At 44.1% G+C, this 18,477-nt stretch overlaps 1 protein-coding gene across 1 annotated transcript in view; it reads right to left on the bottom strand.

Annotated features, from left to right (window-relative positions):
* The window catches only part of SKAP1 (src kinase associated phosphoprotein 1), a 228,607-nt gene that overhangs the window by 172,099 nt on the left and 38,031 nt on the right, over positions 1 to 18,477 (bottom strand). The window contains exon 4 of the mRNA XM_074940661.1: positions 11,043 to 11,159. Within this exon, the coding sequence (XP_074796762.1) occupies positions 11,043 to 11,159 (117 nt within the window). The remainder of the gene's footprint in view (positions 1 to 11,042; positions 11,160 to 18,477) is intronic.

Here is an 18,477-nt window from a genome sequence, read left to right as displayed (position 1 = left end):
TGCGAGCAGTCCCGTCGCCTGCTCACGTGAGTAGAGTTATGCACTTGCTCCAGTGTTTGCAGGCAATGCTTAAAGTGATCTGAAAAAAAGGTGGGGGGGGGGGAAGGGGGCATCAGTCTGGAAGCAGAAGCTTTAGTAGGAAAGAGCGTACATCAGCCATGCAGCTCTATTTTTATTCTTCTCATTTTTTTGGCTGGCCCTGCAACCCCTTGTGATCTGCGCCATCCCGCCGTTCCCCCCCCACCCCCCTTTAAGCTTTGTTTGCAGGATCAGGCTATTTTACACCAAGCATCATTCCATCTCTCTGCACAGGAGTCCTCCATACCAACTAAGGGCTTGTCCACATTGGATTTTTTTTTGCCACTCCAAACTCATGCCCCACCAGCGTAAAAACTAGACTTGCACCTTGGTTTCAGACAAAAACCACAGATACAGATATATCTGTTCTACATATAATGAGTTCTTAATGCACTGGCTGAAAGAATATATACATATACGCACACACACACTAAAATATACTTTAAAATTCTTACTGTGTTTATGCATTTATATATATTTTTAAATCATAGGGCTTCTTCCGCATACAAGTAATTAAGAAATAACCAGATCACAATCCTACATTAAAAAAAACAAAAACAAAAACCAAATCTGTCTCTACAGCCTGTATTTGCAAATTTCTAGTAAATATTACAGGGCATCCTTTGCCCTTTGGTCCCATTAAGGAATTCTGCATGCACAAGCTGAAAGAAAGATAAATCTTTTCATGCTTGGAAGCCGGGGGGGGGGGGGTGCTAGTTAAATCTTTACTGGATTTTCAATAACCTTGTAAGAAGTAACATCCCGAGCCTGATCGCTACAAATGCCAAGTGCTTTCAACTACCCACTGGCTTCACGTTAAGCATGTGCTTTCCTGAATCAAGGCCATCGTTCTAGTGAGAAGTCCTGGGATGATAGCCCTGGACATTTGCGTCCACCGTGTAGCCAAAAGACAGACAACTCCACCCTTGACCTTGAGGTTCCAGCTGTATTACGTTCCAATTTCTAAAAAACTGGAACTAACTGGAAACGACATGAAGTCCTTTAATGTAGGAGGCTTTAACTACTTATTATTCAAAAGCAGGAGAGATGCAAATTCCAACCATTTTGTTAACTTATATTTTCCCTTCTACTGGGCAGAATTCAGAGACACAAAGCATTTATCCCTTAGATTTACATATTCATGAATAAAAAGACCTTTAGGAAGAGGGTGTGTAAGTTATCCTGCCCCCCCGCGGCAACAGTAACTTGTGCACTGATAATTCACGTGTGTTTGACATGGCAAACATGCAATTTGCCACAAGAGAAAGCTCAATCTTTTGCCTTGACAGCTGCCACATCACATGAGAATAAGCTACATGATGGAGCAGCTTCTTAAAGGAACATGCACAGACTCATACTCACTCCAAAAATTTGAGGGATCAGTGCATTCCCCTATTTTTCAATTAACTTTAAACAGTGCTGACTTTTCAGTTTTCCTCCCTATTTTAAACAAACAAGGCTTCGGTGAAAGCAGCCTTGCAAAGCAATCATGGACATTTAGCCTAGGTACATAAATCTATTCACCTGGTCTTACCATGATAAGAAAGAAAAAGCTGGTCCAAGAACTGCTCCTATGTAAATTCACTGTTTAAACCACTACAAGGGAAAACAACATTTGCCTAACAACTTTTACGTGACAAATCATGTAAAATCAAGCTCCACGATTATGCAGACGACTCCAGCTCATATTTGCTTCAGCAGGTGTCTAGGTAACTGCACAGACACTGCTCTTTGGCATGAGGCACACACAGAACTGAACCTTGAAGAAAATTGTCCCAACGGTACAGAGAAATCCATAGAATTGTTAGTGCAAGAATCTTTAGTTTTAGTTCAGAGTAGTTTCTAAACACTGCCACCCTGAAGATTTGAGCGAGTCTCTTTTCAGAGCCCAGGATGCCAGAGCAGCAAAATTCAGATCAATTTTACTGAGAGTTTCATTCGATTTGACATTATTCTTAAAATCCCAGCTCAATTACATGAGATGCTCAGCTTCCCTTTAAATTTTAGAAAGCGTTTCTGGCTTTCTTGTTTGTGAACCCTACAAGGGCATGGAAACCAGAAGGTAAATAAAGAGAAGCCAGAACTGCTTATTTTGGCTTTAAAATCATGATTTTTAAGCCAATCTCATCATCTTTGAATACCTGGAGGTTGGCAACACTAGAAACAAACACTCCAAAAGATCGGTGTGGTTTTGATGTGGGAGTTGGGTCCAGTCCATCTCTTAGTGTGAAGAAGAATCATTAAGTCCCCCATAGAGAGCATAAGAGGGAGGCCTATTTACACTGTCAAAGTGGCACAGAGGGGTCTTAATGTAAAGGAGCATCAGACCTTCAGAGTTTATTTGAAAACCAGTGCTAGCTTGACATGCTTCAAGCACTTTACAATGAAAGCCCAACTTTCAACCTGGATTGAGGAAAACCATAACAGAATGCTCTCTCTAGGTACTAGGTGATGGCTCTTGCATTTTTTTTTTAAAAGGTAAAAACAACTAACCCTCTCTCTAGATTTTCAGGGCCAAGTTGCAAAGAGAATTCTCAAACTAGCCTCTAATGTACCCCAACTAAGCCCACAGTTCTGAGGGTGCAATCTACTGCCATCACAAACAACCGGATTTACACAGCCATCTGACCTGCTGAGGTAAACTGCACCCCCAATCAAGCAGAATTTAGATGGCTAAGGAACTATCCCTTGTGCCCGTGATTCATGACACCTGTCAGATCTCAAGCACAAAGCTGGGGTGGGGGTGGGGGTGGAGGGGTTATTTTGAAAATGCAGCCCTACCATATTTACAGATGACTTTTAAAAACAGACAAACTTTTAAAGTTGAAAACTTGGCGGTTTGAGCCTCATGGTTCCTTGTTCTCTTCGAACATCTGCCTAGGTTGTGATGTTGTTTCATCCATTTCTGGCAGCCTCTCTGGGATTCCACCCCACCCAATTAATTCTCAAGAGAAAGGTGAACTAAGTCACTCCATGTAAAATATGGCTGACCCTTTTGACCGGAGAGGTGAGTGACCTAGGAACCTATCTGTACAACGTCAGAGACATTAATAGCACTAAGTTCAACAGTTCTCATGTTATGGGGCATTCCCACTAAGGTGGTGATAAAAAGGGACAGAATAAGCTCTGTAGCTTTAACAGTACATGAACTCCTTACAAACTGCCAAACAGCACTGGAAAACATTGGTTTATTTCTGCAAGTACTTCGTTGCCCGAATAATGGGCCTGATCCTGTGGTCCTTAACTCTGGCAAAACTCACGCTGAAATGCCGGCGTGGATCTGCTGGAGCAAGGACTGCAGGATCAGGCCCGATGTTATGGAAATGATACCCCTGCATTTTAACCTGCTCATTTCCTGGCCTTGCATACACCAGGCTCAACATCAAAAAGGAAACTGACCAAGTGGAACTTTCTGTGTCAATTGCACTTGACAAGAAATCACATTTCCAGAACCTTTCACACACTGTTTCAAAAGTACATTAACAGCAAGTTTATAATAATCCTTTCAAAAGAACAAAGAGGCTTTCCAGACCTTTGGAGGACTGACGGATAATTGTTTCTGCCACCAGCCCACAAGAAAGAGGTAAAGCTTTGGAGTATTCAGGCAACAGGTTTTTACACACACCTGTGGACTTGATCTGTGGTGGAGCAGAGACCCTCACCCTCAGATGAAGTCCACTGGGTCTGCAGATGCTGAGCACCTCTGGGGACAACAAAAAAAAAAACAAAACAAAAAAAACAAAAACCAGGCTCCTATTTTGCAGAAAAATCTCAGGCTCTCCTGAATACACCTGAAATTCATCCAGAGTTGCATGCCTAACTCCCTTAGGTCCCTTTAAAAATCCAAGTCTAGAGCACTGGTAACAAGCCACACTGTGCCAGCTGTTCCAAACTGCAGGCCAGGTTCTAAACTCCGTAAGGCCGGTGGAATAACCCTGCTGAAATCAATGGACCCGCTCCAAGATTTACAGTAGTTCAACTGAGGTGAGAATCTGGTCAAATAACTATCACCTTAAAAAAAAAAAAAAGACAACAATTAACATTTTTGGTCTGAAAAATGTTTGTCTGCTCATCACATTCATCAGAACTGGAAGAGACACTACAAAAGACACTGATTTGCAAAGCTCGCTTTGTGATCCTCTGTTATTTATCGACACCACGCTATTGGGCCAGACTCATTGCTGGTATAAGCCTGCTGAACTCAAAAGGAGCAACACCAGAGATGAACTTCATAGAATCATAGAATATCAGGGTTGGAAGGGACCTCAGGAGGTCATCTAGTCCAACCCCCTGCTCAAAGCAGGACCAATCCCCAATTAAATCATCCCAGCCAGGGCTTTGTCAAGCCTGACCTTAAAAACTTCTAAGGAAGGAGATTCTACCACCTCCCTAGGTAACACATTCCAGTGTTTCACCACCCTCTTGGTGAAAAAGTTTTTCCTAATATCCAACCTAAACCTCCCCCACTGCAACTTGAGACCATTACTCCTTGTCCTGTCCTCTTCTACCACTGAGAATAGTCTAGAACCATCCTCTCTGGAACCACCTCTCAGGTAGTTGAAAGTAGCTGTCAAATCCCCCCTCATTCTTCTCTTCTGCAGACTAAGCTTCGGCTCATTTTGCCTGAGCACTGTTTTCCCTTCACACCACAACTCCTAAAAAAACAACCACCAAAAAACCCACAACAACTCAGACTAAAGTTTGGGGTGGGCTGATGAGGGGCTACCTTTCAATAAGATCACGCTGCAGTAAACAACCCTAGTTTACTCCATAGCCCATTATTTGCATCCACAGCTCAAACCGATTTCTGAGTTTAAGAGCTACCACAAAATGCACACTCAACGTTATTTTCTTTCACCACAAGAGGGGGCTGCAGAACTCTCATCTCTTTTGTGATCCACAAAACCCCCCAGTTAACGGCTGCTTTATAGTCAACTACAAGGCAAGGCATTAAGCGATTAATACACATATGTATGCCCACATGTGTCAAAAAAAAATGCATGCCTATCCAAATACCAGACATACATGTCCATGTGCCTCTTAAAATCTGCGTACATGCTGGGTTTTTAAAACAAGTCAACCCACTTTCACAGAAAGGTTCCACAGTTCAGAAAGCATTTTTTTTAATAATAAAAAAAAAAGCTATAGAAAATATGGAAACAGAACAGATGCAAGGACAGGAAAACGAGACACCCAAGAAATGGCTAAGGGAACTAAACGTACATAAATTAGAACAGCAAACACTCCAGGGACAAGCACACAGGGTCTCAAAATACCTTCAAAGAGGAAACAATGTAAATGAAAGGAATTATTCAGGGGCTGGAATTCACCTGTGTGCAGAAGGCCATCAAAAGGCCTACAGTGACTGAACAAAAAGAGTCAATGAACTTCTAAAAGAGAATGGGCAATTTTCTGCTGGATTCCAAGGAGCGTTCTCCAGGGTCTCCTTTCTGAGGAGGACTACTCACAAGCAGAAATTGCTGCCTATCCCCCCCCAAAACTCCTTGCAATTTTATATCTTGCAAGGCAATGGAAATCAGAGAGGGAATTCCCTGCGGTAGGCAAGGGGATTGCAAAAGTGCCACCAGAGAAAAACTGGTTTGTAAACTGAGGAAACTAGTTACAAGACTTAAAAAAAAGAAAAAAAAAATTAGAACTCTTGACTAGATACAGTGGTCTGAATTAGACTATTCCCTGCAATGAGCTCTGCAGTGGCAGACTCCCGCACCCAGGCAGAACTCCACTGAAGTCAATGGGCTCCAGGCAGGCCCAAGGGGCCACCCACACAAATCTGTGGTCTAGGAGATAGTGCACTGGCTTGGGAGTCAGGAGACCCAGAGTCTATTCACCAGCTTTGCCACCGACCTGCTATGTGGCCCTGGTCTCTTCCCCTCTGTGCTGTGGTTTTCCCTGCCATCCTTTGTCTTGTCTATTTACATTGTAAGCCCTTTGGGGTAGGAATTGTCTCTTGGTATGTGAATGTACAGCACCCTAATCTCAGCTGGACCCTCTGGACACAACTGTCATAAAAAAAGATTATAAATAGGACACATCTCATTTGCTGGACCAGAGCTTCAGACTAAAAGCAGAAACTTGGTGTGTGTAGCAGGGATCTCCACAATACTTTTCATGCTCTTTTTAAAAAACAAAAACAAAAACCCCTCAGTTGTTGTCCATTTGCATTTTACTCCCCCAAATCATACTAAAGAATAACGTCGCCTACCCAACGGCGTTTGTCGAAATCAAATCCATTTTTAAAGTTGCAGGTTAAAAAAAGGCAGAGGAAGCTTTCTCAGAACTAAAAAAAAAAAAAAAAAGAGAGAGAGAGTTGGGTTTTTGTTGTGTTTCAAAGGCAAAAAACCCCACTAAAAACCAACCAGTTGTGTGTTTAAACAAGGAAATAAATTTAGAATAAAGAGAAACAACTTGTAAATCTGTTGGGCCAAATTTCTCTGCTAGTGTAAATGGGTTAAATTCAGTTAAAGTCAAGAGAGCTGTGATCACTTATAGCAGCAGAAAAGTTGCCCAACATGTGGAATTTATGTATCAGATGTTTTGCCATTACACACACACACAAATATACATTCTATAAAGACATTTATATTCAGCATAATGTCAAAACAAGACCAGATGTGGTATGAAAGGCACTGTAGTCCGGTGGATAAAGGTACGGGACTAGAAGTCAAGCTGAAATCTATTTCCCCAGTTCCATAACTGACTCGCTGTTTGACTTTGACTCACTTCTTTCCCTGGCCTCAGTTTCCCCATCTGTAAAACAAGGATACACCTGCTTCCCCCACCATTTTAAAGCCCTGTGAGATGGAAGGGTGAAAAGCAAGATAAATAGAAAATATTAATGAGACAAATGCATACCTCCAAGTTCTGGCATCTATTTAATTTACACTGAACTTAAAATTAAATTGCTGGACTCTGGCAAATGAAGTGAACTACCAGTCTGAAAAGAAAACATGTTAAAAAAAAAAATCGTGAAGTGGTAGGAGTAGAATACATTACATGGAAAGTGTCTCCCCAGAAATACTTATCATTATAATCGTAGTTAGCACTTATATAGTGCTTCACAGCCTCCAAGCACTGTACAAACATTAGCTTCTTAATCACTCATTAGGGATGATCCAAAACAACACTGTCGTGGCTCATTGCATAAAGTCATCCCCAACTTGCAGAATTGCTTCTCCTATCACGCTCCATGTTCTAGAGACTAGAGAGGTTTAAAGGTTCCACAGCTTATTGGAAAGTTTGGTACAAGTGGGGCTAGACAGCTCAAGAGCCAACAGCCAGAGGCACACGTCCCACCCCCTTCTCCACATTGTAGATTGGGAAGCAGAGCACACCAACACCTTCGCTAAGCAGGAAGAACCTCCTGCCTTGATAGCCTCCAGTTAGCAAGTCTGGAAATGCAAGAAGAAGGGATGAGGTGGTCTTTAGTTGCCTATGCAGGGTTTGTGCCTCTGTGAATGCATCCTCCAATTGTTGCAAGAGGGAGCTAGAAGATGCACGGTGGCTACTAGGTCATGGAATGGTGGCACAGCCAGACAGATGAAGGTGGTCTTGGAACCTGCCAGTCCAGAGCCTCCCAGGGGTAGGTCTACACGATAAGCTTTAATCTAGCTAGTATGGGCACCAATACTAGTGCAGACTTGGTGGCACAGGCTAGCAACCAAAGGATGTACCCAACTCCCCTGCAGGATTGTGCTTTGGTTGGTACCCCATGCTGCCATGTCTACACTACCCTTGTTGCCCATGTTAGCCAGATTACAGCTAGCAGGGATATGCCGACCTGTGCTACAATCACACCGTCACTCGCAGCGTAGACATACCTCATTTGTTGCCCAAGTTGGGTGAGCTATTCCCCAGGTATGAACCACCCACCCTCTGTGTTTGACGAGAAGTAGTTTATAGTGACTTGGTATTACAGTTGCATCTAGGGCCCATGGCAGCGAACCTCTCAGCCCAGGTCAAGAGGCTTGGGCTAGTGCGGCTTGCACTAGCCCTCTAGCTGTAGATCGGGCTGGAGCTCACACTTTGAAGCCCACTCCCCTCCAGGCTTCAGAGCCTATGCTGCAACTTCAAAGTGCTGTCTACACAGCTATTTGTACAAAATTTTCTCAACCTGAATGGGGAGGTTAGCTGCTGCAGGCAGTATAGACATGAGTCTAGAGGCCTCATTTGAGAATAGGGCCCCATCACATTCGCTGCGTTTGTACAGCAACTAGAGTTGCTGCCCTGGAGAACTTATGGTCTAAATAGCCAAGACAGACCTGGTGTGAGAGGGGAAATAGGGGCACGGAAAGGTAAAGGGTCACATTTTCAAACGTGCCTAAATCCCATTTGCAAACGTGACTTCTTGAGTCTCACTCAAAGCCAAGGGGACTTTGGAAAATTTCACCTGAAGCCATTTGCCCACAGTCACACAGCAAATCCATGTCCAAAGTAGGTCTGGAACCCCGTGTCCTGGGTCATAGTCCAGCACCCTAAGCAGCAGATTATGTTGCTTCCTGAATCCAGCCAGCACTCTGCAGCATCGCGCTCTCCAGACAGAAGCAATCCGAGGTGTTGCAATACCCCCACCTCTAGAGATCCACAGAGACTCTTCACCAGGCCTTAAAGATGCCACCTCTAAACATCTTCACTATGGTGGTATAACACTTAGCCATAGTCTTTAAGCAGCCCTGTTATCCCGCTGGGAAGCTGAGTAATTGCAACTATCCCTCTATATCAAGACAGGTTACCAAGGGAACTCCTTTGTATCTATTCCTGGTAAAGGTCTGGCAGGAGTCCCTCTTGACTGGCTCCAACTAGATACATCAAGTATGTCCCCAGGAGCCAGTGTGGTTTCAAAGCAGGATGTGGCACCACTAACAACATCTTTGCTCTCCTCCACACCCTGGAAAAGGCACGTGGGACAATGCCAACCTCTATGCAAAGCTACTGATCTAAAACAAGAGCCTTGACAGTATTAACAAAGGCGCATTGTGGCAACTCCTCAAGAAATACAGCTACCCAGACAAGTGGGTGAGTCATCCATTTGTCCCACCTGGATACGTTTGGAAGGATCAATTGCAGCAGGGCCCTTCCTGAGCCCTCTCAGATCAGGACATGGATCAAACATCATGGGGGGAGGGGGGTCCGCTCCCCTATTTGCTGAAGTCACCAACAATTCACAGGCAAGGGTCTAGATCCAATTGTTCATGTCGGAGGATGAAACTAAAACACCGCTCAACTTCTTATCCAAAAATATAGACCTGCTGTTGCTCTTACTGCCCAGCTACACAGGAAGTCCAAGAACAGGTAACTCATTCTAATGTAGCAGCGGTTAGTTTGGTCTCAATGCCAGCATAAAAAAATAAAAATAATAATAATTCTCTTGCCAATTCTCCACGTGGGCATCCCTGCGCTAAGTCTGAAATTTTCAAGCGTCTGAAAGTTCCAGAGGTGGCAAATCTTTAAATACCTTGGGAGAGTTATTTCAAATCAGGCCCTTTAGGGCTGCCCAAAATCACCCCTCAAAGTTAGCAAAGCAACCCTCTCCTCCCCACCCTCCCCTGTTTGTGAACGCTTAATAAATGTGCCTGGAGAAACCACAGATTTCATAAAGAGATCGCTCTCGTCATCAGGAGGCTATGCCCAGGTCTTCATACCCTTCGATGCCCATTTAGTCTGGTATCCATTAACTAGGTCGTATCCCCCTTCATCCATGCTGTATATAGGTGTGTTTTATATCTAAAAGGTAGAGTTTCTTAACACACACATGATACGAACAGAACCTAAACACCATGTCTGTTACTCATGATGGTGATCCTCTGAGCGACTGAACCAATCCGGTCTCCAGTCCACGTAACAAATCCATTCATTTTATGGCCCAGGCCAGTAAAAACTGTAGATATGCATAGCATCCCACATTGCACAACGAGGCTAATGCCACAGATGTTATCCATGCTTATGAGCTCACCCCAAATAAAAGACGATCCATTATCTTATGATGCGCAGGAAGGTGGAGGAGCCGGGAATGGAAAATCAGGAGGTATGTGGGCAGATGGGAATGAAGCCCTGGAAAATTAAGCAGGAAGGAGAAACCTAAGAGGGTGAGGGAAAAAATGAGGGAGTTTAAGGAAGAGGAGGAAATGAAAGATCTGGAAGTGGAGTATCAGGAGACCAATCAGCCTTCAGTGAGATTACACCAGGGATGTCTACGGACACAGAAGTTAGACTAGAGTGAGCTATACTGTACAGTGCTTTGAGTTCAATGGCACGTCACGTGTTTCTCACGGCTAAGCTGCCCACTTGCAAGCGGAGACAAGTGTTACTGAAACTTTTACACGGGGGATGCTCCTGTGCAAAGAGTAATGCTCTAGCACTGCTTCTGTAGGGTCTCAAATGAATGCGTGCTCAGCCTCTGCATTACAGCTCATCCACAAAAGATCAGCCTGAAGCATCTCTGCATTTCCCTGAAGAGGGTGCCCAAGATTTTCAAACATGAGTAGTGAGTGTGGATGCCCAAACTGAGACACGCAAGAGGGCCTGATTTTCAGAAGGCAGGTGCTCAGCGCTTTCGGAAGCTCAGGGCCCGTTAAGATGTCTCAAATTGGGCAACCAAAAAAAGATGAGGCACCCAAAATCACTCCAACTTTTGAAATCCATAGGCCACTGGGTCACGTTCTGCTCTGCTTCGCCACTTGAAATCTGGAGCACAACAGAAACCGTTTGGTTTATACTCATGCAACTGGTGCGTTGATTTGTCCCTTTCATTTTAGAAAGGTACCAAATGTATTCAGTACAACTTACCCTGGTTGATAAAGCAGCTAGTCCTCAACAGAGAGAGAATACCCATCAACAATGACAGCATATAAAGTTAGAGAGGGAAGAGGGTGGAAAATATACCAGATTCAGGCTATCCCTCCAAACACTACACAACAAAGGATTGCGGGAAATTGAGACGCTCTTACCGTCATCCTGGTAATCTGATGCAAGTGACGCATCTGACACAGTGGAAGGGACGAAACTCCAGCTCTGGTTGTCATCAAAGCTGTCCTGTCCGAAGTAAGCATCAGCCTGATCCCCTCCTGGAAAGGGAAGAGAAGAGGGGAAGAAGTGGATTGATTTTAGTAGAGAGCAACACACACTCCTAGCCTCACCCCAGCTCCTATGGCCTATGCTGGAAATTATCCCCTGCTGCTCCCAACTATCTTCTGGCCACTGCCAAATTCCAAAGGACTTCAGAAGACACCAGATCAGACTGTGGGAACAAAGAGGTACATCCTCTGGTTGATGCATGACGACATTTATGGGGACTGTGTTTGGGTGCATGCATGCCCCCAAAAGCATCCATATTGGATGCATATCACTCTGGTACCTGCAGAATGTAGAAGCAGTAGGTAGGGAAGGTCTGTCTTGTAGCTAAAGACTGGGAGTCAAAATACTGGATTTCTAGCCCCAGCTCTGCTATGGCCTCACTGCTCCACATTTGGAAAAGTAAATGCCCTTCAGTGCTTTAATTTCCCCATTTTACAGATAAGGATTATAGCACCTACTTCACAGGGACGTTTAGACCTTTAATGCTTATATAGAAGACTTTGAATCTCAAAAAAGAGGTGCGAGAAAAAAAAATTAAACACATTATAGATCTACCACCAGAACTGGCAGAATACCATATGCAAAATGAACTGAAGCAAAATATTTGTGCGTGAGTGCAACAGAGTGCTTGTATATTAGATTCTAAGCGGACTGTCCATTAGGGGCTTTGCTATTGATGGCGATTTTATATGGAAAGCTCTCAGACACCACGGTGATGGGCGGCAGTATAAAGCTGTAAGATAGATGGTGCTGTAACAGGCCTCTGTAGAAGGAAGATGCTGAAAACCACAGACAGAAGCTGAAGAGTCACGGAAACAGAGAGACAGAGACAGAGACAGAGACAGAGACAGAGTGTGTGTGTGTGTGTGTGTGTGTGTGTGTGTGTGTGTGTGTGTGTGTGTGTGTGTGTGTGTGTGTGTGTGTGTGTACACACACGTACACACAAAGGACAAAAAGACAGCTGCTCAATTCATTCAACACACGCCAAACAATGAGAAGGGGTTTTTCAACTGATTTTAATATGAACTCAAAACACTAAATTGTTAAAAACAAGACCATGTACATTTATCTCAGCAAACTACGGAGAGATTTGTGCCCGGCGATTTTAAACCAAGTGGTGAAACAGCATCGAGGGGTTTGGGAAGGAGAGGTGTGCACACATGCACAACTCAGCAGCTGAAGAAAAAAAATAAAATCATATTCAGCATTTACATGGCAGTTTGTATTCCAATAATCCTCAAACACCCACAGGTCTCATCCCACATGTTCATAGATGGGGAAACTGAGGCACAGAGAAATTAAAGTCAGAATTTTCCAAAGCGCTCAGCACCAACATTCACAATCAGATCTTCAAGGGTGCCCAGGTCCCTTTCAAACACCAAAATAAGGGGCCAATTCCCCCCGTCCCCCCAAGAGAGAATTTAGCCTATTGGGTTCTGTGCTCTTTTGAAAAATCTGACCCAGGAGTGTCCCACTGGGAGCTGAGCACTTTGGAACACCTGGCTGCCATTGTGGGTGCTGGGCACTTGAAAAATTGCACTCTTGAAACTTTGACCCCACGTCAGAAGGCATCAGCATCACAGGTGGGATTAGAACTCAGGAGTTCCTTGCTCCCAGACCTCTGATCAAGCCACTAGAGGGTTCAGGCAAGAGCCACAAGAATGATTGGAAAACTTGAGTGTTAAGAATGTTACACAGTGTTAGACTTGAGAAGCTCAATCTATTTAGCTTAACACAGAGAATGTTAAGGGGTGACTTGATCACAGTCCATTAAGTATCAACAAATATTTGACAACGGGCTTTTCAATCTAGCAGACAAAGGCATAAGATGATGCAGTGGCTGGAAGTTGAAGCTAGACAAATTCAGACCGGAAATAAGCTGTAAATTTTTAACAGTGCAGTAAATTAACCACTGGAACATTTTACCAAGGGTCACGGTGCAGTCTTCATCACTGGCAACTTTTGAATCAAGAGGGGATGTTTTTCTAAGAGATATGATCTAGTTCACACTGGGATTTAATTCAGGGCCTGCGTTATACAGGAGGTCAGACTAGACAATCACAGGGGTCCTTTCTCGCCTTAAAAATCTAGGCAAACCCATCTCTTTTTCTATTTGCTATTAAGAGCTATAAAATAGTACACAGTTGCTACATCTTTGGCCATTCCTACTTCCTGACATACCTTCTGTCAGTCCTACATCCGCGTGTTTTCAATGCTCAGAAAGTGGCGAGCGAATTCAAAACAGGGACCAAAAACCGCCCCACAACTGCACAAGGATGCTGTCCTGCTTTTAGGATTTGCAGTGTTTATTGGCTCAAAGACAGTAATACTCTACCAGGGAGAAACTGCATGACAGAGGTTGCAGGACTCAGAACACAAACTGGTAGACTGTTTATTTACCTTTCTCATATACCAAATACTGGCCAGACACTAAACAGAGGTGGTGTGGTCTATCGGTTAGAGGCAGGAGATTGGATCTTCTTTCTAACATGCCACCGGTTGAATGACCTTGTGCAAGTCACTTTATCATTCAGCTGCCCCGCGCTTGCCCATTTTAGTACCATGCTTTGAAACCCTGGGATAAGAAGGCACTACCGATACTCAAGCGTTAAAAGAGAACAGGTTAAATATTGCTACCGAGCAGTAACATCACGTAGTTCCAGGCAGAGCACAACCACTGAGAGTTTATTCTAACAAGAAATCTTCCTAAACACTGCAGTGGAACAAAGCCGGTGATTCACATCGCTGCAGAGACACAGTGAATATGCCACTACGGTTAAGCCCACAGATCTGTTAAAAGAATGGTTCCTTTCAACCAAGCCGAAATACTCTATTTTTTTAAAAAACGGCTGTTGAAACAATCACCAAGGTAACAGGTGTTCTCTTATAATGAGATACAGGTGTAGCATCATGGTGATAACGAGCAAACTGTTTACAGTTTGCAAATACCAAAAGGGAGCATAGCCGCGTGAGCTAGGTTCATTGGAAATGAACGTACCATGCATCACTGCAGTAAGCCCTTTGCAAAAACAAGGGCTTAATCCTGATGCTTACTCACAGGGATAGTCCCGTATAAATGATGGGGTCTACCAGCACAAGGAAGGACTGCCTGCATGAACAAGGGCTGCAAGATCAGGCTATGGGGCTGCCACAGGAAGACATGTTTTTTGCATAACGTTTAACAGACGTGTGTTGTATTATGAGATATCATACAGAGGGGGTGTTGCTAGACACACATCGTTCCTTGTTACGTTCACAAACAGGAATATACACCAGATTTTCACATGCATGTGCAAACAGGGCTGTACCGCACAATTACCTAGTCACAAATCTGTATGGGCTTAGTTGGATATATAGCTGGACAGTGCCTGGCATAATGGGGTCCTGATCGCTAGATGTTACCGTAATATCAGCCAACAAAGACGCAAAGCCAGGCTTGCCTTTCATGTTAATGTCTCCTAGTTTGTTTTTGAGAATATTTTCACATCTTGTGTTGAGATTCAAAAGGACAAAAACACACATCACTGCCTTGAGGGGGTGGGGGGTAAGCCACTTCCTCTTTCTGTTTGGATTTGCATTAGGAGAGTAAAGTTCTTGCACTTTAACTCACTTCTCCGTCGAGTTTATGAAGCAGCAACAGCTAGTTGAGTCCAAGCAGGGGGGAAAAAAACAAAACAAAACAAAAAACAACACCTAACAACTTGTCAGGGGCCAAGCTATTGTTCCTGAATGAAGAAAAAACTCATTAGCCTTTAATGAAGAAACAGGGAATAAAAACCAAATAGCACAGAAATCCCAGCAAATAATTACCGTGCACCTGACACAGAGCTGCTCTATCTTTTTACCCAAACCCTCAGTAAAATTCCCCAACTTATCACTCTTTGGAGCATGAACCAAAGTAAGTCGGACTCGGAGGGAAAGAACAATAGGGACACTGTGGGCTGTCGTTTCCTGCAGCAGGTCCCATGGTGCAGCATTTGGCTGCGCTGAATATACTAAATACTGTACCTTGCCTCCGATTCTTATTGGGAGGGTGGGGGGGAGAAAAGGAACAAATTGCTCCAGCGATTAGCTGGCTTACATTTTACACAGCTGCTGTGTCTTCTGCAGCAACACAAAGAGAGGCCCAAAGGTGTGATGGGTGATTAATGGAGAGATCGTTCTTTGTGCATATTGATTCTAAGCACACCGCGGTGGGGAAAGATCCTCTCTCCGGCAACTTGTAGCATCACTGGCGGGAGAGCGAACGGTGCTGGCAAGCTCGAATTGTGGAGGCCCCAGATAGAAGCATGTGTCAGTTTGGGTTGCTATCAATTATGTCGCGTCCCCACTCGACAGCAGGCGGCCCTCACCTAGACCTGGCATTTACTGAGACACAGTATCTGGCAGACCCTCCGGGCTCAGTGTGAATGAAGGTCGATAGGTTTTTAACTGGTCGTATTAGGACAGGCCCTGAAAGAGACATGCATGATCGCACGCCCTGGGGCTTGAGCCCGCACGGCGCGGGGACCGAAAGTACTGAGTGAACATGTGCAAAATAGAAACAATGAGCAGGGACCGTGGAGGGGCCCAGCACAGTGTTAATAAAATGCTGCCATGCAGCCACCATATCATCGCTGCCTGGGAGCAGGACGGAGGCCTACAGGAAGCGTCTAGCTAGCCACCTCATTGGGGAATGCAACAAAGCTATTGTCTCCCCAGCCAAAGAGTAAACAAGCATAAGACTTCAGCGTACGCCTGGTACTTTGCTTTCCTGGGTCCCACGTATAACCTCTACTTGCACGGGAGCACAACCAATTCAGGCATCCCACTGCAAACTGTGTGCTCTAGTGGATGAGAGGGCCCTGGACTGGAAGCCAGGAGACCTATGCTCTCAGCCCGGCTTTGTTCCATCTTGCTGGGGAAGCGCCTCTGTTGCTCAGTTTCCCTATCTGTAAAACGTGGGCGAGACTTGCCCTGCTTTGAGAGCTACAGACTAAAAGTGTTGCTGTTCGGACTTCGGGATTCAAGGCCTTGCTGGTGTGGGCCCAGGTGAAGAGAAAGAAAAAACAGAGCAGAACCGGGGAGAGAAGTTTTTAAAGCTATACTTGTCTGAGGTATAAAAAGCCAAGCTGATGCCTTTTGGCACGTGCGGGAAGAGGACCAGGCTGATTTATCTTCTAAAGGCGTGAAAGGGTTTCACAGTGAAAAACGCATTCAGATCTACAGTAGATTGGTAAGGGAGTTCCGATTAAAGCTGGTTTCCCCTTCAGTGAAGGTCTTTATCCGCGTACCTGGAGTTTCATTAAGTGTCTTTTTAGGAGAGAAGAAAATCAACACTAACCAAATTCTGTTTATGCTTTTATGATGGACTAGCACACGCCAGAGGAAGTAAAAATCCCTGACTCCAGTTAATATTCAAGTGCCTGTAGGAAACAAAATTCCTGCTTTAAAACTAATGAGTCCTCAGGATCACACTACAAATAAAGGTCTCTGATCCAAATCCCATCTGCCTTTCATGCTCGACAGTGTTAATATCTCCAGATTTTCAGGGACTAATTTCGCAGTAATGCACTTCCCAGAGCAGAGCTGTGGAAATATCAATACTATGGCTTAATATCCCTTATTACAATCACTCCCCTAAATTATGGAGTATCACGTGGAAATACATCAGCACAGACGCACCCACATATGTAAGTGTTATTCACACGTCAATATATTATAGCTTCGCATTTGCAATGCTGAAGCTTAGGCTCAGTTGACATTGCCATTATAAATTATATACCTTTTTGAACACACTTATATACTAGAAAATGTATGACGTTTCCTACTCAACATCTTAGAGGCTTCGTCAGCTCCTAAATACCCTTTTGGATTTGCGTGGTTAGCTCTTCTGATTAACGTGTGAGTAGTGGAAGTCTGGTGTGGGGTTTTTTTTTATTATTGCTGAGATCCACAATGCTGTTTTACACCTCTATTCACAGGCATTTCTAGGCGCGCGACATAAAAATTGAAAGTTACGTTACATCTACCTGCAAATTTGGCCCTTGCCGCTTCTTTGTCTACTGTAGATTACTCTGTAGGTCCCTTATAAATGCTCCTCTTTTCTCCGGCCCTACCAATGACAGAGCTATTTAAGGATTTAATTAAATTCTAATAATTAGGACTTCTGATCTCAATCTCAAAACACTTCATCCAGCTTCATAAATATTCTCATTTCCCAGATAGCGGAGAAGATGAGGCAGACCGTTAAATAACTTATTCAGGGCAACGCAGTTGAGCCAGTGGTGGACTGGAACCCATATATCTCATCCTACTGACTGGACAGTAGCGCCTTCCTGTATTAAAGTCAAATGCAACTCAAGACATCCCTCACACAGGATTTGGCGGGCCAGAAGCATATTCAATCCAAGACTAATTCTGTTTAGTCGGTACCCAGGTTGCTAATCACATGTAGTAAAAGCAAATTAATGGGCTACTAAAATGCCATTAACGTTTAAAACATCCAGAAAGTGGAAAAAACACAAACTTCGGACTTATTATTTTCCAGAATGTTCATTGTTATGATGCCTGGGAATTCTGTAACTGGAGGGCAGCCCTGTTGAATATTCATGAGGCAAGAGGCAACTCTTCCATGACTGATTTGCAGACTTAAGTGCTAGCCAATTAAAAAAAAAGTTCTCTTTTCTAGACTAGGTTCTTCCGTGCTGCAATGGTCATGTATGGCCAGTAGGGTGAGCTGCAGTGTGCAGCATCATCTTAGGTAGCAAAAAAGGAACGAATAATGGGGGCGGAGGGGAGGGTGGGTGGAAGACAGTGGACAAGATTTTAACCCCTTCAGAGCCTGATTATGAATGCCAGGAAGTTTGTTGCTTTCTTTTAAAGTCAAACAGCGATTGGGCACACTTCATAAAGCAAACTGTAGCCCTCCGAGGAGGAAATCCCAGCCCTGCATATGGGACACAAAATCCACCTCTGTTATCTGCCAACACATCCAAATCAGAGGGTCTGGATAGTTACTGGATCAAAGGCTATTCTAGTGTTGCCATCTGAAAGAGCGGAACGTGGGCAAAATAAAAATTCAATGACAAGGCTCAGAACAGGCGGGGGTTAAAATTCCCTCTCTGTCACATGGCCAAGACACACGCTTGATGACTAAATAAAACCGAACGCTAAAACCTGGAAGTTATTGATTTGTCAGGTCTTCTCTTTCCGGTTTCCCACATGATCTCCCTCAGGGCTTGTGTACACTTAAAATGCTACAGTGGCATGGCTAAACCACACCGCTAAAGCACTTCAGTGTAGACACTACCTACACCGATAGGAAGG

This window comes from Natator depressus, chromosome 27, assembly GCF_965152275.1.
Source record: "Natator depressus isolate rNatDep1 chromosome 27, rNatDep2.hap1, whole genome shotgun sequence".
Lineage (NCBI taxonomy): Eukaryota > Metazoa > Chordata > Testudines > Cheloniidae > Natator > Natator depressus.
This window is presented reverse-complemented; position numbering and strand designations above follow the sequence as displayed.